Source organism: Scyliorhinus canicula, chromosome 19, assembly GCF_902713615.1.
Source record: "Scyliorhinus canicula chromosome 19, sScyCan1.1, whole genome shotgun sequence".
NCBI lineage: Eukaryota > Metazoa > Chordata > Chondrichthyes > Carcharhiniformes > Scyliorhinidae > Scyliorhinus > Scyliorhinus canicula.
This window is the reverse complement of record NC_052164.1, coordinates 6,943,173-6,961,884: the sequence shown is the minus strand read 5'-3', so window position 1 is coordinate 6,961,884 and position 18,712 is coordinate 6,943,173. Positions and strand designations below refer to the sequence as shown.

The following is an 18,712-nucleotide window of genomic DNA, read 5'->3' as shown; positions in this document are numbered from 1 at the left end:
GGATGGTAACAAGCTTCTTGAGTGTTGTTGGATCTGCACCCATCCAGGCAACTGTATAGTATTCCATTACACTCCTGACTTGTAGATGGTGGACAGGCTTTGAGGGGTCAGGAGATGCGTAACTCACCGTAGGTTTCCGAGCCTTTGACCTGCCCTGGTAGCCATTATGGTATTAATATGATTACTCCAGTTCAGTTTCTGATCAATGGTAACCCCCAAGATGTGGATTGTGGGAATTCAGCGATGGTAATGCCATTGAATGCTATTACAACAGTGACTACACTTCACGGCACGGTTGTACAGTGGTTAGCACTGTTGCTTCACAGCGCAGGGTCCCAGGTTTGATTCCCGGCTTGGGTCACTGTCATAGAATTTACAGTGCAGGAGACGGCCATTCAGCCCATCGAGTCTGCACCGGCTCTTGGAAAGAGCACCCTACCAAGGTCAACACCTTCACCCCATCCCCATAACCCAGTAATCCCACCCAACACTAAGGGCAATTTTGGACACCCAAGGGCAATTTATCATAGCCAATCCACCTAACCTGCACATCTTCGAACTATGGGAGGAAACCGGAGCACCCGGAGGAAACCCACGCACATACGGGGAGGATGTGTAGACTCCGCACAGACAGTGACCCAAGCCAGAATCGAACCTGGGACCCTGGAGCTGTGAAGCAATTGTGCTATCCACAATGCTACCGTGCTGTCCATGTGCAGTCTGCACGTTCTCCCCGTGTCTGTGTGGGTTTCCTCCGGGTGCTCCAGTTTCCTCCCACAAATCCTGAAAGACGTGCTGTTAGGTGAATTGGACATTCTGAATTATTTCTCTGTGTACCCAAACAGGCGCCGGAGTGTGGCGATTAGGGGATTTTCACAGTAACTTCATTGCAGTTGTGACAATAAAGATTATTAAAAGAAAGGTATTTCCCTTGGCTGTAAAAGGGCTTTTGGATGCCCCGAGATTGTGAAAGGAGATGTAGAAATGCACGTTTTCTTCCGTTAACAATTCCTCAGCTAAGCTCAATTGAGTTGAGAGTAGTATTTGCAGAGGCCTGGGGAAATGGTTTCTGTCTGAGGTACACGCCTGCCCTGGTCACAAGAATCAGAAATAATCGCACAATGCCAGGTCCAAATCGACTATTTATTATTTTGGCATCTGACCCTCTGCAAACATTTCAATCTTCGCTAATCTTCACCAGAGTCAAATGAGGCAGTGATCAGAGAACACAGCTGCACTCCGCCTTTTCTTTCTCTATTCGTTCTCGGGATGTGGGCGCTGCTGGCATTTATTTCCCATCCCTAATTGTCCGTAAACTGAATGGGGTTGCTGACCATTTCAAAGGGCATTTTTTTTAAAGAAAAGTGAGTCAACCACATTACTGTGGGTCTGGAGTCGCATGTAGGCCAGACCAGGTAAGGATGGCAGATTTCCTTCCCTAAAGGGCGTTAGTGAACCAGATGGGTTTTTACGACAATTGGTAATGGTTTCATGGTTACATTTTTTAATTCCAGCTTTTATTGAATTCAAATTTTGCCATCTGCAATGGTGGGATTCGAACCCAGGACCACAGAGCGCTACTCTGGGCCTCTGGGTTACAGGTTCAGTGACAATACCACTACGCCATCGCCTCCTTAATTCTTTTTTTTCCAATTAAGGGGCAATTTAGCGTGGCCAATCCACCTAACCTGCACATCTTTGGGTTGTGGGGCCGAAACCCACGCAGACACAGGGAGAATGTACAAATTCCACACAGACAGTGACCCAGGGCCGGGATCAAACCCGGATCCTCAGCACCGCTGTCCCAGTGCTATCCACTGTGCCACATGCCACCTCAGCACCTTTATCATATTAATGTTCTGGGATATTTAATTAACGATGGAATCATTCTCAAATCTGAGTGTCACTGAGCTGGGACCTGCCTCAGACACACAGCATGTGCTCGATTCCGGTTTGGGGATTTTATTTGAGTGGTGGTGGTCCAACATTTGCCCAAAAACATCCCCATAACAAGGTGGCAGTGAAAGAGTTTAATCCTGACTGTTCACCATTAGTTTCCTGGCTATAGCAGCAGCGAAGGCCAGCAATGCCACCAGTTCTGCAAGTTGTTTCCTTCGGTCAAGTTTCTGCTCAAACTCATTTGCATATCACCACAATCTTCCCCTCACCAGCATTTTGATATTATTCAGCATTTTGATATTATTCAGCATTTTGATATTATTCATCTCTTGCAAAATGCCAGGAGATTCAGTGGACACATAGAAAGCAGCAGCCTACCAGCCAATCTAACTCAAACGTTGGTATTGACAGAGGTACAATCTTTAAAATAATTACAACAATGTTTGATGGATTTCGTTTGCTCTGGTTTAAGTTAATAAAAGCAGGTCAAACGGGAACCAGCTTCCACTTCCTCATTCAAAATCACTTACAGTTAAAGTCCAAAACTCAATCTCTCCCCTCCCTCAGAGATTCTGCTTATTTCCATGCTCACAATGTGACATGATTTAAAGATTAAATTTCAGATGAAGGTATACTTGACAGACATTTTCCACACAGCAAGATCCATAAACAGAAGGTGAAGGATGAACAGAAATTATGAAAGATAGAGGGAGGTGTGAAATCGTCAGATCCCAGGAATTTCCAGGTTTAGTGACTGAGCTGGGACCCGCTCTGGTATGAAGTACGACCCCAGACACACCTGTGACCCTCCCCTGGAAGTCAAAGGTCACACAAAGAATTAGCTTCAATAAAGAAAAGCGAGGAGACCTCAACTTACCAGGAACCCGCGAGCGTAGAAAATACAGAAATTTGCCGTTTTTGGAATGCATAATGGCCCTTTCGATGAACTCGACTACAGACTGACAGCGGTCTTCAAACTTCGGATGACACCAGAGGCTGAAAGTGCCTGGTAGATAAAGAGAAAATGTTGTTAGTCAGAGGTACAGAGTAACCAATGGATTAGCCCTGCACCAACTCCATCTGTAGATCAGTTCGACAGTAACAAGGGAGAGAGTACAAAAGATAGATATTATCTCCAATTCTTTAGAGGACAGGGCCATGTGTTGAAACAGTTCCCTCTGTCCTTTATAAATCTCCCAACCACAAACCGTATCCACATGACCATATCATCATCCACCCTCAGCCAATCAGTGGCCACGAGAGGACGGAGGATGGGAATCCTGCAGCAAGTAACTCACCACCTGACTCTCTAAAGCCTGCCCACCATCTACAAGGCACAAATCAGGAGTGTGATGGAATACTCTCCGCTTGTCTGAATGAATGCTACTCTATCAACACTCAAGAAACTCAACACCACCCAGGGAAAAAGTAGCCCCCTCGAGTTGCATCCCATCTACCACCTAGGGCAGCATGGTAGCACAGTGGTTCACAGCTCCAGGGTTCCAGGTTCAATTCCTGGCTTGGGTCATTGTCTGTGCTGTACATTCTCCCTGTGTCTGCGTGGGTTTTCTCCAGGTGCTCTGGTTTCCACTAAAGTCTTGAAAGACGTGCTGTTCGGTGAACTGGACATTCTGAATTCTCCCTCTGTGTACCCGAGCAGGCGCCAGAATGAGGCGACAAGGGGCTTTTCACAGTAACTTCATTGCAGTGTTAATGTAAGCTTACTTGTGACAATAAAGATTATTATTACATTCACTCTCTTCAGTGGCTTCAGTGCATACCATCTACATGATACATTATCCTCAGTGAAGAAACGTCACATCAGTCAGAAATGGCCAACCCCTATTCGGAGTTTGCAGTACTGAATTCTAGGCTCCTTTGCCGAAGGAACATCCTTGCATCATCTGTCCTGAAAAACTCCTTAATAATTTTAATATGTTCATTGAGATCACCTCCCTCCTTAACTTTAACAAAGGTCTGGACTACTCGATCACTCTCCTCATAGAACAATCCCCTCTCATCCCTTCGAGCCGAGAACATTCAGGGTCATTAATGATTTTGACAGTTTTTTTATTTATTCAGTCAAGGGATTGAGGGTCAGTGGCCAGGCTAGCATTTATTCCCCACCACTAACTGCCCTCAAGAAGATAACGGTGACCATCTTGTTGAACTGCTGCAGTCCTTGTGATGTTGGGTAAATAAGAAGCCATTGTTTGAGGGTCTGTAATCAGAGGATGCAGATTTAAGGGAATTGACAAAGAGTTAGAGGGGAGCGAAGGAGAATGTATTTAATGCCATGAATGGTTCTGATCTGGACGCACTATTTGGTAAGTGCAGTGGAAGCAGATTCAATAATAGTTTCTAAAAAGGAGTTGGAGAAATAACTAAAAGATTGGGGGAGTAGGATTAATTGACTGTCTCAAATATACGGCAAAGACATGGGCTGTATCATTCTATCTGAAATTATTACAATCTCTATGGCAATCACTCGCAGAAAGACAACCCAAATGCTCTCAGCCTCAGGCACAGGGACAGAACCTCTTGCTGCCAATCAGCTCCAAACAAACTTTGGATGTTGTTCCGAGTGTAATTATTTATTCTTAATTCCAGGGTTTTGCAAATCTCCATGTTCATTTCAGGGAGAACGATGTCATGACATGTCGCACATAATGGAACTGTTTCCTAGCTTTCTGTCAGTCTAGACAATGTGAAGCAGCCTCTGTAGCAACAGTGGCCCAGTGAATCCGTACTGAGGGAGTGCTGCACTGTTGGAGGTGGCATCTTCAGGAAGTAATCTTAAATTAAGCCCCATCTCCTCTGTCAGGTGGACATCAATATCCCATGGTCACTATTGAGAAGAAAAGAGTCTGTCCATGCACCCCCACCCCGCGCCGCCCCCCACCCCCAACCAACCCCCCCCCCCCCCCCCCCCCCCCCCCCCCCCCCCCCCCCGGACCCCAGTTTCCTAGTCAATATTTGACCCCGAATCCAAACAATTTAATCTTTCAGTAGATGTGGGAGCAGCTGGCTAGCTCAGCATTTATTGCCCATCCCTAATTGCCCTCGAGACTGCGCACACCCTGGCCACGGGCAGAGAGTGCACACAGCCTACATTATGTGCTCAAGTCTCTGAGCCTGTCACCTTTTGACTCAAAGCCGATGGCTTTTCTCTGTGGTTTAATTGAGGGTGAGTTTTGCAGAAGTGCTGCAGGCTACCCAGGTAGAGCAAGTCCAACTGACCCGAATTTACTCATCTTGGTTTCGTGACAATAGGAGGATGACCTCATTTTTAGAATTCTCAATCTTTGTTTTTCCCCTACCAGCTCAATATCAAACCCACAAAGCCCACAAAGCCTCCCTCCCTGCACAGCAGGCTGTGTGGGAAAGTGCAGAATCACATAGGGAGTGACAGCAGGGGTGAGTTAGAATCTTCAAACCAAACATTAGTGATGATACTCATATTCACAGCTTACACACAATATTAGCTCTCAAAGATTCCATTTCTTGGTTAACTTCATATCAGAGTGAGGTTTATACATTACATGCGGTCTATATTACTGCCCTTCATCATCTCTATAACTTAATATATTGACACACTAACTGGCATTACCATACTACCCCCGACCTCTAAACAATTCACCGGGCATTTGTTAAATGGAGAGCACGAACACAAGTTCCAAACCAACACTTCACAAGAATGGACCAACTGCTCATTTATCTGGCTGATATTAGGGAGATTGTGCTGTGCACAAAATGGCTGCCCCTGACTCATTTCTCTGCAGTATAGTCACTTCACTCCAAAGTAACTGGTTTCACATGAAACATATTTGAGAATATGGATATGGTATTACAGCAAATGTTACCTTAATTTTGATGCAAAATTGAATTCAAATCATTGAAAATTTTATTGGCGCTGGATTTAATCGTTTTTAAAAATGAAGTTAGAGTACCCAATTCATTTTTTCCAATCAAGGGGCCAATCCACCTACCCTGCACATCTTTGGGTTGTGGGATGAGACCCACGCAGACGTGGGGAGAATGTGCAAAGTCCACACAGACAGTGGCCCGGGGCCGGGATCGAACCTGGGACCTCGGTGCTGTGAGGCAGCTGGATTTAATCTTTATTATTGTCACAAGTAGGCTTACATTAACGCTGCAATGAAGTTACTGTGAAGAGCCCCTCTTCGCCACACTCTGGCACCTGAGGGAGAATTCAGAATGTCCAATTCACCTAACAAGCACGCCTTTCGGGACTTGTGGGAGGAAACCGGAGCACCCGGAGGAAACCCACACAGACAGGGAGAGAATGTGTAGACTCCACACAGACAGTGACCCAAGCCGGGGCCGAACCTGGGACCCTGGAGCTGTGAAGCAACAGTGCTAACCACTGTGCTACTGGGAGGCTAAAGATCATTCCAAGGGAGGAGGAGGAAAGAAATCTCATTCCAATAACTACCCCGTACCTGGAGGAACATATTTCCAGCCAACTTGTTCCTGTTGCACAACACACACGGCATAGCTGCCTGAACTCAGCAGCCAAACTCTTAACATACAGGGGGGGGGGAAAGAAACACCAACAACTTGAATGTATTTCTTTTCTTTTATCCGTTCTAAGGATGTGAGGTTTGCTGGCTGGGCTGGCATTGATTGCCAATCCGAAATTGCCTTTGGTGATGGTGGTGAGTCGCCTTTCTGAACCACTGCAGTCAATGAGATGTAGATACACCCACAGTGCTGTTAGACAGGGAGTTCAAGGACTTTGACCCAGCAACAGTGAAGGAATGATGATACATTTCCAAGTCAGGCTGGTGAATGAATCAGACGGGAACGGCACGGTTGCACAGTGGTTAGCACTGTTGCTTCACAGCGCCCGGGACTCTGGTTCAATTCCCTGTATGGGTCACTGGCTGTGTGGAGTCTGCACGTTCTCCCTGTGTCTGCGTGGGTTTCCTCCGGGTGCTCCGGTTTCCTCCCACAAGTCCCGAACGACTTGCTTGTTAGGTGAATTGGACATTCCGAATTCTCCCTCTGTATACCCGAACAGGCGCCGGAGTGTGGCGACTAGGGGATTTTCACAGTAACTTCATTGCAGTGTTAATGTAAGCTTATTATGACAATAATAAAAATTATTATTCTAGATAATGACATTCCCATGTATCTGCTGGCCTCATCCTTCTAGGTGGCAGAGGCGGAGGGTTTTGGAGGTGCTGTCGAAGGAGCCTTGGTGAGTAGCTGCAGTGCATCTTGCACACAGTGCTCACCACTACCCCTGTGCACTGGGTGGAGGGAGTGAATGTTTAAGGTGGTGGATGGGGTGTCAATCACACAGGCTGCTTTGTCCTGGATGGTGGAGCTGCACTCATCCAGGCAAGGGGAGAGTATTCCATCTCCCCTGGGATATGGCTGTCACTGGCAAGGCCGGCATCTGTTACCCGTCCCTAATTGCCCTCGAATTGAGTGGCATTTTAAGACTCAGCCACATTGCTGTGGGTCTGGAGTCACACGTAGGCCAGACCATAAGGAGAGCAGATTTTATACCTTAAAGGACATTAGTGAACCAGATGGGTTTTCACGACGATCGAGAATGGTTTTATGGTCATCATTAGACTTCTACTTCCACGTTTCACCATCTGCCGTGGAGGGATTCAAACCCAGGTCCCCAGAGCATTACCCGGGGTGAATGGATTACCAGTCCAGTAACAATACCTCGATGCGACCGCCTTCCCTATGCCTTGTAGATGGTGGACAGGCGTTGGGGAAGCGAGTTACTTGCAGCAGGATTCCCAGCCTCTGACCTGCTCTTGTAACCACAGTATTTATATGGCTGCGTCCAGTTCAGTTTCTGGTCAATAGTAACCCCCAGGATGTTGATAGTGGGGGATTCAGTGATGGCAATGCCATTGAACATAAATGTTTTGATTCTCTCTTGTTGAAGATAGACATTATTTGGCACTGATGTGACACACGTGTCACTTATAGCATGTATAACACCTTGTACAGAGGAAAATCTCCCAAGACAAAGGTGCTGAATCAAATATTAATACTGAACCGTTAGGACAGGCAACCAATTGGCTTAGTCACATAGTTAAGGAAAATTGAAAAAGGAGGAGAGAGCGATGGACAGGTTTGGGAAGAGCTCAGAGCCTGGGAAATTGGCAGGAACTTGCCAATGTGGCATGAAGGCGATGGCTGATGAAAATTAGGACAAAATATGGAAACTGAAATCTGGGAGGTTTGTACAACTGGAAAAAGATAGGGAAAGGTATAGAAGCTGACAGATAGGGAATGGTGTAGAACCTTGTAGAGATAGGGAAGGATGAAGGAGCTGACAGAGAAGGGAAGTAAGGCCATTGAGGCTTTTGAAAATAAGGATGAGAACTATAAAATGGAGGTGTTGCTTAACTGTAAGCCAATTTGGGTCAGCAGCACAGGGAGCGAAGGATGAATAGGATTCAGTGTGAGCTTGGTTAAAGTGCCTGCCAATCTCTCAGCCAGACTGTCATGAGGAGGAAGGAAATAAAAAAAATGTGAGAGAAAAAACAAACAGGGAAGTTACACTGGCATGAGATCCCCCAGTGTTTCAGTGACTGTAAATGAAAGTACAGCTTGGACCACAGCAAAACCAAACTGTCAGCTTCAATCAACAGCCTCTACTCCAGGAGAGTTGTGACCACTGCTCCCATTCTGTCACCGAGATTTCTTCCAAGTCCTCAACAACGTGATTTACCAGTTTCTGCATTCCATTAGCTTCGCCTTTGCATTCTGTGGGGTACGGGTGGTGGGGTTGCGTGTTGGGGGGGGGATGCAGAAATGACGGTGAGGGTGTGGCCCCACCTCTGGAGCAATAAATATAAACCCACCCCCAAATTGTCACCTGTAAATTAGCATTCCGTCTGTTGCAATATTATTTGTAATTCATCCCATCGATGGGTAAGATTTTATAACAGACCTCAGCATTGCCAAAGTACCTGTTAGTTTCCATCCCGATCCCATCTAGCTACAGGTTTGGGAAACATTGCAGATATGGAGGGAAATTGAAGATTTGTGTTTCATCCACTGGGAACATAAGTAAGCCTTTTTCCACGAGCCTGTTCTATCATTCAGCAAGAGGATGACTAATTTTCTACCTCAACTCTGAAATGGCCGAGCAAGCCACTCCGCTGTATTCAACCACTACGAAAACACAAAAAAACTCCTAAATTGGGAGCGGTCTCATAGACTAGTAAAGCAACAGCCTGATGTAGCCATACTCACGGACTCATATGTTACAATGTCCCTGGCACCATTATCATCATTCCTGGGTGTGCCCTGTCTCACTGGCAGCATAGACCCAGCAGAAATGGCAGCACAGTTGGGAGGGAGTTGCCCTGGGAGTCCTCAACATCGACTCTGGATGCCATGAAGTACCATGGCTTCAGTTTAAACATGGGCAAGGAAACCTCCTGCTGATTACTACGTACTGTCCACCATCAGCTGATGAATCAGTACTCAATGATGAACATCAATTGGAGGTGGCAAGGGCACACAGTATGCTCTGCGTGAGGGACTTCAATGTCCATCACTAAAAATGGCTCGGTAGTACCACCACAGACTGAGCTGGCCGGGCCCGAAAGGACATCGCTGCTAGACTGGGACTGTAGCAGGTGGTGAGGGAACCAACAAGAGGGAAAAACATACTTGACCTCATCCTCACCAATCTGCCTGCTGCAGGTGCATCTGTAGAAGTGACCACCGCATAGTCCTTGTGGAGACAAAGTCCCGTCTTCATATTGAGGATACTCTCCATCATGTTGTGTGGCACTATCACCGTGCTAAATGGGACATACTTCAAACAGATCTAGCAACTCAAGACTGGGCATCCATGAGGCGCTGTGGGCCATTAGCAGCAGCAGAATTGTAATCAACCACAATCTGTAACCTCATGACCTGGCATATCCCCACTGTACCATTACCACCAAGCCAGGGGATCAACCCCTGGTCAATGAAGAGTGCAGGAGAGCATGCCAGGAATAACACCAGGCATACCGAAAAATGAGGTGTCAACCTGGTAAAGTTACAACACAGGACTACTCGTGTGCCACAGTATAAGCAGCAAGTAACAGACCGAGTAATCTTTATTTTGTCACAAGTAGGCAATGAAGTTCGAGCTAAGCGATCCCACAATCAACGAATCAGATCCAAGCTCTCCAGTCCTGCCACATCCAGCCGTGAATGGTGTTGGACAATTAAACAATTCACTGAAGGAGGAGGCTCCACAAATGTCCCCATCCTCAATGATGGAGGAGCCCAGCACATCTGTGCAAAAGACAAGGCTACGGCATTCTCAACAATCTTCAGCCAGAAGTGCCGAGTGGATGATCCATCTCGGTCTCCTCCGGAGGTCCCCAGCCTGACAGATGTCAGTCTTCAGCCAATTCAATTCACTCCATGTGATATCAAGAAACAGCTGAAGGCACTGGATACTGCAACGGCTGTGGGTCCTGACAATATTCTGGCAAAAGCACTGAAGGCTTGTGCTCCAGAACCTGCCGCACCCCTAGCCAAGCTGTTCCTGTACAGCTACAACACTGGCACCTACCCGGCAATGTGGAAAATTGCTCAGTATGTCCTGTACACAAGAAACAGGACAAATCCAACCCAACCAATTACCGCCCTATCCGTCTAATCTCTATCATCAGTAGTGCTATCAAGTGGCACTTACTGCTCACAGACGCTCAGTTTGGGTTCCGCAGTGTCACTCAGCAACTGATCCCATTGCAGCCTTCGTTCAAACATGGACAAAAGAGCTAAATGCCAGAGATGAGGCGAGTGTGACTGCCCTTGACATCAAGGCAGCATTTGATTGAGTATGGCATCGAGGAACAATGCAAAACTGGGGTCAATGGGAATCAGATAGAAATCTCTCCTCTAGTTGGAATCATACCTCAAAGAAAGGAAGATGGCTGTGGTGGTTGGAGGTCAATCATCTCAGTCCTGGGACATCACTGCAGGAGTTCTTACGGGTAGTGTCCTAGGCCCAACCATCTTCAGTTGCTTCATCAATGACCTCCCTTCCATCCTAAGATAAGAAGTGGGGATGCTCGCAGATGACTGCACAATGTTCAGCATCATTCGCATCTCCTCAGGTAATGAAGCAGTTCAATGTTCAAATGCAGCAAGACCTGGACAATATCAACCACCTGGAGGTTTCCCTCCAAGTCACTCACCACCCCGACTTGGAAATATATTGTCGCTGCTTCACTGTCACTGGGTCAAAATCCTGGAACTCCCTCCCTTGTGGTGGGGTTCCCAGGACTCTGCTGCCTTTGTTCTAGATGGTAGCTGCCATGGGTTTGGAAGGCGCAGCCTTAATGAGTTCCTGCAGTGCATCTTGCAGGGGGTCAGGAGTAGAGTTACCTGCCGTAGGATTCCTAGCCTTTGACCTGCCCTGGTAGGCACAGTATTAATCTGGCTAGTCCAGTTAATTTTAATCACCAGGATGTTGTTTTGGGGAGGGGGGGGGGGGGGGGGGGGCAGGGGGGAGGAGGAGAAGAGAGATTCTGGGATGGTAATGAACCCACAACATTTTCATGTTCAGATCTTTTTCTGAAATTGTACTATTTACAGGTGACTGACAAGGCAACTAGGACGGCACAGTAGTACAGTGGTTATACTGTTGCTTCACAGCGGCAGGGTCCCAGGTTCGGTTCCCGGATTGTGTCACTGTGTGCGGAGTCTGCACATTCTCCCCAGTGTCTGCGTGGGTTTCCTCCGGGTGCTCCGGCTTCCTCCCACAAGTCCCGAAAGACGTGCTTGTTAGGTGATTTGGACATTCTGAATTCGCCTTCTGTGTATCCGAACAGGTGCCGGAATGTGGAGACTAGGGGCTTTTCACAGTAACTTCATTGCAGTATTAATGTAAGCCTATAATGTAAGCCTAGTTGTGACTATAATAAAGATTATTATTAAAATACCTATTTTTTTGTGCTAAACCCATTAATAACACTGCAACAAGGCTACCACTTTACATATAAAGGAATTTATTTTAATGCAAAGTTTCAAATAAAATTATATTTGAAAACTATTCCATTGGTCAATGTTTATGTTTGGATGTAGTTTGAGCAGAAACGTGGATGTACAAAAAAAATCACAGCTCAAAGCCAAGGCGGTTTCCCCTGTTTAGAGAATCTAGAACTAGGGAATCTAGAACTAGGGTTCATCACCTCCGGATAAAGGATCAGCTATTTAGAATTGAAATTAAGAACATTTTTTCCACTCAAAGGGTTGTGAATCTTTGTAATTTCGTATCCCAGAGGGGCTGTGGAGACTCGGTCATTAGATTATATTAAAGATGGAAATTGAGATATTTGGACTTGGGGGAACCAAGGGATAGGTCAGTACGCTGGGCAAGTGGAGTCGATGTCGAAGATCAGCCATGGTTTTATTGAACAGTGGCTTGAGGGGTCGCATGGCCTACTCCTGTACTTATTTCTTGCAGTTATATATCTGTAAGGCCTGTATCTTCAAGGAGTAATAAAAGATCAGCAATGGTTTTTACCCTGAGATAGTAATTGCTTTAGTGTATTTGCAATATTACAGCAATGAGCTAGATTCTGACAGAACCAGAGTGAGGAACAATGCCTACACAGGTTCTCCACTATCTAGGAGCAACGCCATTGGACATCTGCTAACTGAGCTCCACTGTTGTGCAGGGGCAATCTCTAACTGGCTCATTGTGTTACAGTTGCCACTGCATTCATTCACAACTCATCTCTCCTTTTGGCCCAGTTATTTATGAGGATGGAACAGATTTTACAACACACAGCCAGCCTTTTATTCTGCGAGTAATGGAGCACTTCTCAATATCTGTTTTAAATTTACTATTCACTAATTTAAATTTATGTCCTGTGCTACTGTTCTCATCCTTAATTGTCAAAATAAACAAGGTTATACTCAACTGCACAAACACAAGCCTGGATAGCTGCTCGTTAAAAGCAATCCCCTCGTGTGTTTTCTCATCAGCAGAATGGAACATGAGTCTAGCTGCTGGCTGCTTCTGGGAATAGGAAGTAAAGTGCGCTTGTGACAGCTTACATCTTATTAATGAGTTGCAGAAAAATTTAATGTAAACCACAAGTTTTGTAACTTGTATTTTACAAGCAAACATTAGCAGAATATCATCATTCAGAGTCTGGGCTGGATGCTCTGCAGTGTGACCCCACGCTGTTACAGTGCCTTAGATGACAGCAAAGGTCAACGTGAAGGAAGCTGAATTTCTTGTTAAAATTGAACTGCCTGGTAAGAATGGAAAATCACCAGACTAAGAGGCTGGAAATTAAACATTTCACCTTGATCCAATATAAAAGGGTGTAGATTATAGAATACACAATTTATAGACATGGGGCGAGATTCCCTGGCCTCCCCGCTGCGTGTTTCACGATAGCGGGAGGTAGGCCGGATCTGCTGGTCTCGCCGCTGTCAATGAGAATTCCCATGCCGGGAAACTCACGGCGGAGATGTGCCGTCGGAAGGACCAGAAGATCCCGCTGGAAGGTCTTGCCCATGACGTAGCATGCGAACACAGAACCAGTGCACCTCTTGTAACCCCCACCTTTTGTCCAAAGTTGAACATTTAGCAGGATTCGGCTTTAAGTCTGGAATCAAACCTCTCAAACATTGCTCTTGTGGTTTCTGACATAATTGGATTCCCTCAATTAGTTTAGCTCTCTGTAATCACTACCAGACATCCATGACTATTACGTCTGTGCACGAGTGCAAGTGTGAGCCTGTCAGTCTGCTATTTAATAATGGGCTAGTGTGAAGCTTACTCTAACTGCAGCAGCAGAGGTTCTGCAGAGGACAAGTAAGTTTGATGTCAGAAATATCTCTGAACCATCAGCTGATGGAAAATGTTGTTGGCAGCTTGATACAGTATTTGGTGGATTTCCTGGTTACTTTGTGCTGATTCTTCACTCCAGCTTCAAAATTCAGCCAACTAATCGAAGTCTTGTAAGATAATTAAAGTTTATAATAAAGAGGATAAAAAATGATTTCATCTTATGGGGACAGTCCAGAACAAGGGGCCATAATCTTAAAAATGAAAATTAGAACTCGGCCATTCGGGGGGGGACTTCTCCAAAAGTAGAAAAATCACTCCCAAACCTGAGACTGATTGATTTTTGTTAGACAGAGATATTAAAGGATTACAGAACAATGGTGGGTGGATAGAATTCAGATACAGATCAGCCATTACCTAACTGAATAGAATAATAGGCCCAATATTAATCTTTATTATTGTCACAAGTAGGCTTACATTAACACTGCAATGAAGTTACTGTGAAAATCCCTTAGTCGCCACATTCCGGTACCTGCTCGGGTACACAGAGGGAGAATTCAGCATGCCCAAATTTCCTAACAGCACCTCTTTCGGGACTTATGGGAGGAAACCAGAGCACCCGGACGAAACTCAAGCAGACACAGGGAGAACGTACAGACTCCCCACAGACAGTGACCCAGGCTGGGAATCGAACCTGGGATGCTGCCGCTGTGAAGCAACAGTGCTAACCACTGAATGGCCTCCTCCTGTTCATACGAGTCTTCTGCTTGCATTGCAGGGATCAATCCCTATGAAGTTCCCATAATTGATCAGCATTATCTCTTTATTTATGGTTTCTGGGAATTTTCAGCTGAAGTTGCTGGGGAATCAGGGAAGTCCCCTTTGAAAACGAATTGAGTTTTAAAATAACACAATGCAAGATGTGTTGGGTAGCGGAATGTTGTGTTTGTGTTACTGGGCTAATAATCCAGGCAACCACAGCCCAATCCCATCAGAATTCAGTTTGAAAAAAAAAGTCAGCAGACGTGATTATGAAGCTATTAAACTTGCAATATAACCTAGCTAGCTCACAAAAGACCTTCTGGAGGAGGAGGCCTGTCAGTCGTACCCAGTCTGACTGCAGCAGTTTATGGTGACGATAGCCCATCACCTCCTTCTCAAGGGTAACTAGCAATAGGGCACAAACGCTGACCCCCTTCAACAAGAAAAATGGAGATGAAATAAGAGAATGCAAATCATTTCCTGCTGCTGGAAATAAAGCTGTAACAGCATCAAAACAGATTAGATTATAAAGACCAGATAGTGACACCTTCCATCTGATCACCTACCTATTGTAACCTTGACCATAACCAGCATAGCTACTGCACAATTAAAAACAGATCATTTTACAGCAACGAAAAGCTCGACCATTATCCGCATCAATGAGTTTACCTTTCACTGAGTTTTTAAAAAGATCCTATATTTATATAACAGCTCCCACAATCTCAGGACCTCCCAATCAAATAAGTATGTTTTTTGAAGTGTGTAATCATTGTTATAACGTAGCAAACACAACAGTTATTTTGCTACAATCTCATGTGGCTAGATATTGAGGTTGGGTTCACGATGGTTCAGTAAAGCACCTTGCAATGTTTTGCCATGTTAAATGCGCTACAAAAATGCAAACTGTTGCCCTCACCTCGATAATGTTCCATCCTGGTGTGATGTGTGATGCCTTGAGAGCGGAAGCTGAGACTAAGGATGTAGCGCGGGTCCGAACTATCCCTCACCAGGAATGAACCGTCCGGCTTTCCCTTCAATTTCATTTCAGCATCATCCCAGTTCATCGGACCCCAGTACCAGCCACACTGCAGGAGAGAGAACACAGTGGGCATGAGGCTGGGAAGGAATTTTCAATTTCTGTCACAGTAGGGAATAAGATACACAGAGCGGCTGAAATAAAGTCTTGTGTTTATACAATGCTTCTCAGCTCTTTACAAACAATGACATACTTTTCAAATGTAGTGACTTTTGTAATTTAAGAAAAGCAGCAGCCAATTTGTTCACGGAAAGTTCCCACAAAATGTAATGTGATAACGTCCAGATAATGTTTTGTTTAGTGATGTTGGTCAAAGGATAAATATTGGCCTGGATACCAGTGCGGTGAGGACGGAAGGGGGCAGCTTCTCTGCTCTCCTTCAAAATAGTGCCATGGGAACCTCAACATCCACCAAGAAGCCGGACAGGGCATCAATTCGACATCTCATCTAAAAGGTGGCATCTGTGAAAGTTCCTCAGCACTGCATGGGTACTGTCCGACTGGATTACTTAAAAAAAAATTGAAAATCGCTTATTGTCACAAGTAGTCTTCAAATGAAGTTACTGTGAAAAGCCCCAAGTCGCCACATTGCGGCGCCTGCTCGGGGAGGCTGTTATGGGAATTGAACCGTGCTGCTGGCCTGCCTTGGTCTGCTTTCAAAGCCAGCGATTTAACCCTGTGCTAAACAGCCCCTATAAATGGAAAATTGTGGAGCAGTGAAATTGCTCACGTCTCTGGAGTGAGGGTGGAAGCCAAGAGTTTCTGACTAGATGAGAGGGTTGCCCACTGAGTAACAATTAATGCTCCAAGGTCAACAAAGTGTGACAGAATTCAGAATAAAATACCAATGACAGAAGGTGTGTACCTTTTCAAGCTCCCGTAAGCTGGCCGCAAAGCTGCTGGAATCCCTCCTGTTCAGCAGACAATGTTGTGGCTGCACAGTCATCGGCCGGATTTGGGGCAGGTTTCTCTGCAAGGTGTCTGCAAGAAACACAAAAAAAAATACAGTCAGTGCTTGGAACAAACAACATCTCCAACCCTCAAATCAACAGACAGAAAAACCAAGAGGATCACAAACAACAATCTCATTGGAACATTCAGAGGAAGACCGAGCAAACCCACCCACCTGCCATGGAGAAACTTCAAGAAAGAAGTGATTCTGGAATGTTCCATCCCACACCCTACCTGGCACTGAATCCCATTCACTCGTCACCCACTTTGAGCTCACCAACCAATGTTGGTTTCAAGTCCAGCAGTGTCTCTATTTTAAAATTCTCACATATTTTACAATTCCTGCAGGGACTTGGCCCTCCCCATCTCTAACGCCTTCCAGCCCAACAGCATGGTGGCACAATGGTTAGCACTGCTGCCTCACAGCACTGTGGACACGGGTTCAATTCCGACCTTGGGTGACTGCCTGTGTGGAGTTTGCACTTTCTCCCTGTGTCTGCGTGGGTTTCCTCCGGGTGTTCCGGTTTCCTCCCACAGTCCCAAGGTGTGCAGGTTTGGTGAATTGGCCAAGCTGAATTGCCCCTTAGTGTCCAAAGAGGAGAGGTTAACTGGGGTTATGGAGATAGGGTGGGGAGAGTGGGCCATTCAGAGGGTCAGTGGTGGCTGGATGGGACGAATGGCCTCCGGCTGCCCTGTAGGGATTCGAAGCCTCCGAGATCTCTGCACTCCTCCAATTCTGGCCTCCTGTGTCCACAATTTTAATTCGTGGACTTCAGCTGATTACTCTCGAATCATCACAACCTCCCCATCTCTACCTCCTCCTTTAAAACCTACTTCTTTAACCAAACCTTTGATCACCTGACTTAATGTGGCTCAGGTGTTAAATTGATGCTTAATAACACTTCTCTAAAATATCTTGGGACGTGACATTACATTAGCGATTACAAATGAAGTTGTTGTTGGTCTGGCAGATTGCACTAATGTGGAAACACTTTCTTCCAGAAAAGAAACAATCCTGGCCCGTGTGTCCTCTGCGTACTGACTCTTAGGAAAACTGTTTCTCCTTTTTCCTCAGCAAAGCTCTTGATGATTCCAAACACCTCGGCTTAATTTCCCTTTCACTTTCTCTGCTTGTAAGACAAAATTATTATTATGAAAAGCAGTTGTCCTCCCAGTTTCTTCCTAAATGTGACCATTCTTTGTCCTTGGTTCTCCAGCAACACTTCCATGGCTCCTTGCATGGTTCCTTTCTCTTCTATCACGGAGTATGTGGCTGCTTTGGAGTTACTTTTGACTGATGGATATTGGAGCCAATGAAGGGTGTCAAAAACAAATTATAACAACTTTTCTTCCCCAACTTCTATTACTCTAATAAGCCATTTCCTCAGATGAAGACGACGTTTCTTCACACAAAAGGTTTGTGAATCTTTGGAATTCTCTACCCCAGAGCTATGGATGCTCAGTAAACGAGTATGTTTAAGAGAGAGGTTGATGCATTTTTAGATCCCGATGGAATCAAGGAAAATGGGGACCATGTGGGAAAGTGTAGCTGAGGTAAAAGACCAGCTATGGCAGAACAGGCTCAATGGGCTGAATGGCCTCCTCCTGCCCCCATTTCTTAAGGTCTCAAGGAGCAGAGGCAGGGTCTTACCGTTTAAGCTGAGGCTGTGCTGGATGGAAGTGTGAGGCGGAGGAGGAGGAGGCAGAGGTAACAACTGTAAGCTAGCAGCAGCCGGGCTCACTGGGCAAGACGGAGGCTGCAGCCCTGCGATGTCATCTGGAAAACAACACAAGCTTCCTCAGAAATAAAACCGAGAGGCACGGGTGGGAACAGGACTGGTACGGATCTGTCACCTGGGCTGCAAACATAGCTCACCAGCTGATTCCCACTCCAACATATGTGATGTTATTAGGAACGGGAGCAATCTCAAACCCCCCCTTCCCAACCCCACAAGACAGACAGTGACAATCCCAGACTCCAAACACTGATGAACTCCAGAATGACATTGGATGTTGACAGCTGACTACACATAATCCAGATAATAGGCTCGGTATTTGGAGATAAGACTGAGCATTTTGCTACATTATAGGTACTATATAAATGTTAATTGTTAGTGTTTTTTTTTAAAAAGTCTGTTCTGGGTTCTTTAAAATCAAGCAAACAATAACTGGAGTGAAGTGAGGCTTCCCTCTCCTTGATTGTTACTCAAGTACTAGAGTACTCACATAATTAAGAAAACTGTAAAGAG

The 18,712-nt window shown here is 45.7% G+C and overlaps 1 protein-coding gene across 1 annotated transcript in view; it reads right to left on the bottom strand.

The window, feature by feature from the left end:
• The window catches only part of socs7 (suppressor of cytokine signaling 7), a 74,925-nt gene that overhangs the window by 15,227 nt on the left and 40,986 nt on the right, over positions 1-18,712 (bottom strand). The window contains exons 4-7 of the mRNA XM_038779784.1: positions 18,115-18,240; positions 16,378-16,493; positions 15,393-15,561; positions 2,777-2,905 (exon numbers count right to left, since the gene is read on the bottom strand). Coding sequence (XP_038635712.1) covers positions 2,777-2,905; positions 15,393-15,561; positions 16,378-16,493; positions 18,115-18,240 — 540 coding nt within the window. The remainder of the gene's footprint in view (positions 1-2,776; positions 2,906-15,392; positions 15,562-16,377; positions 16,494-18,114; positions 18,241-18,712) is intronic.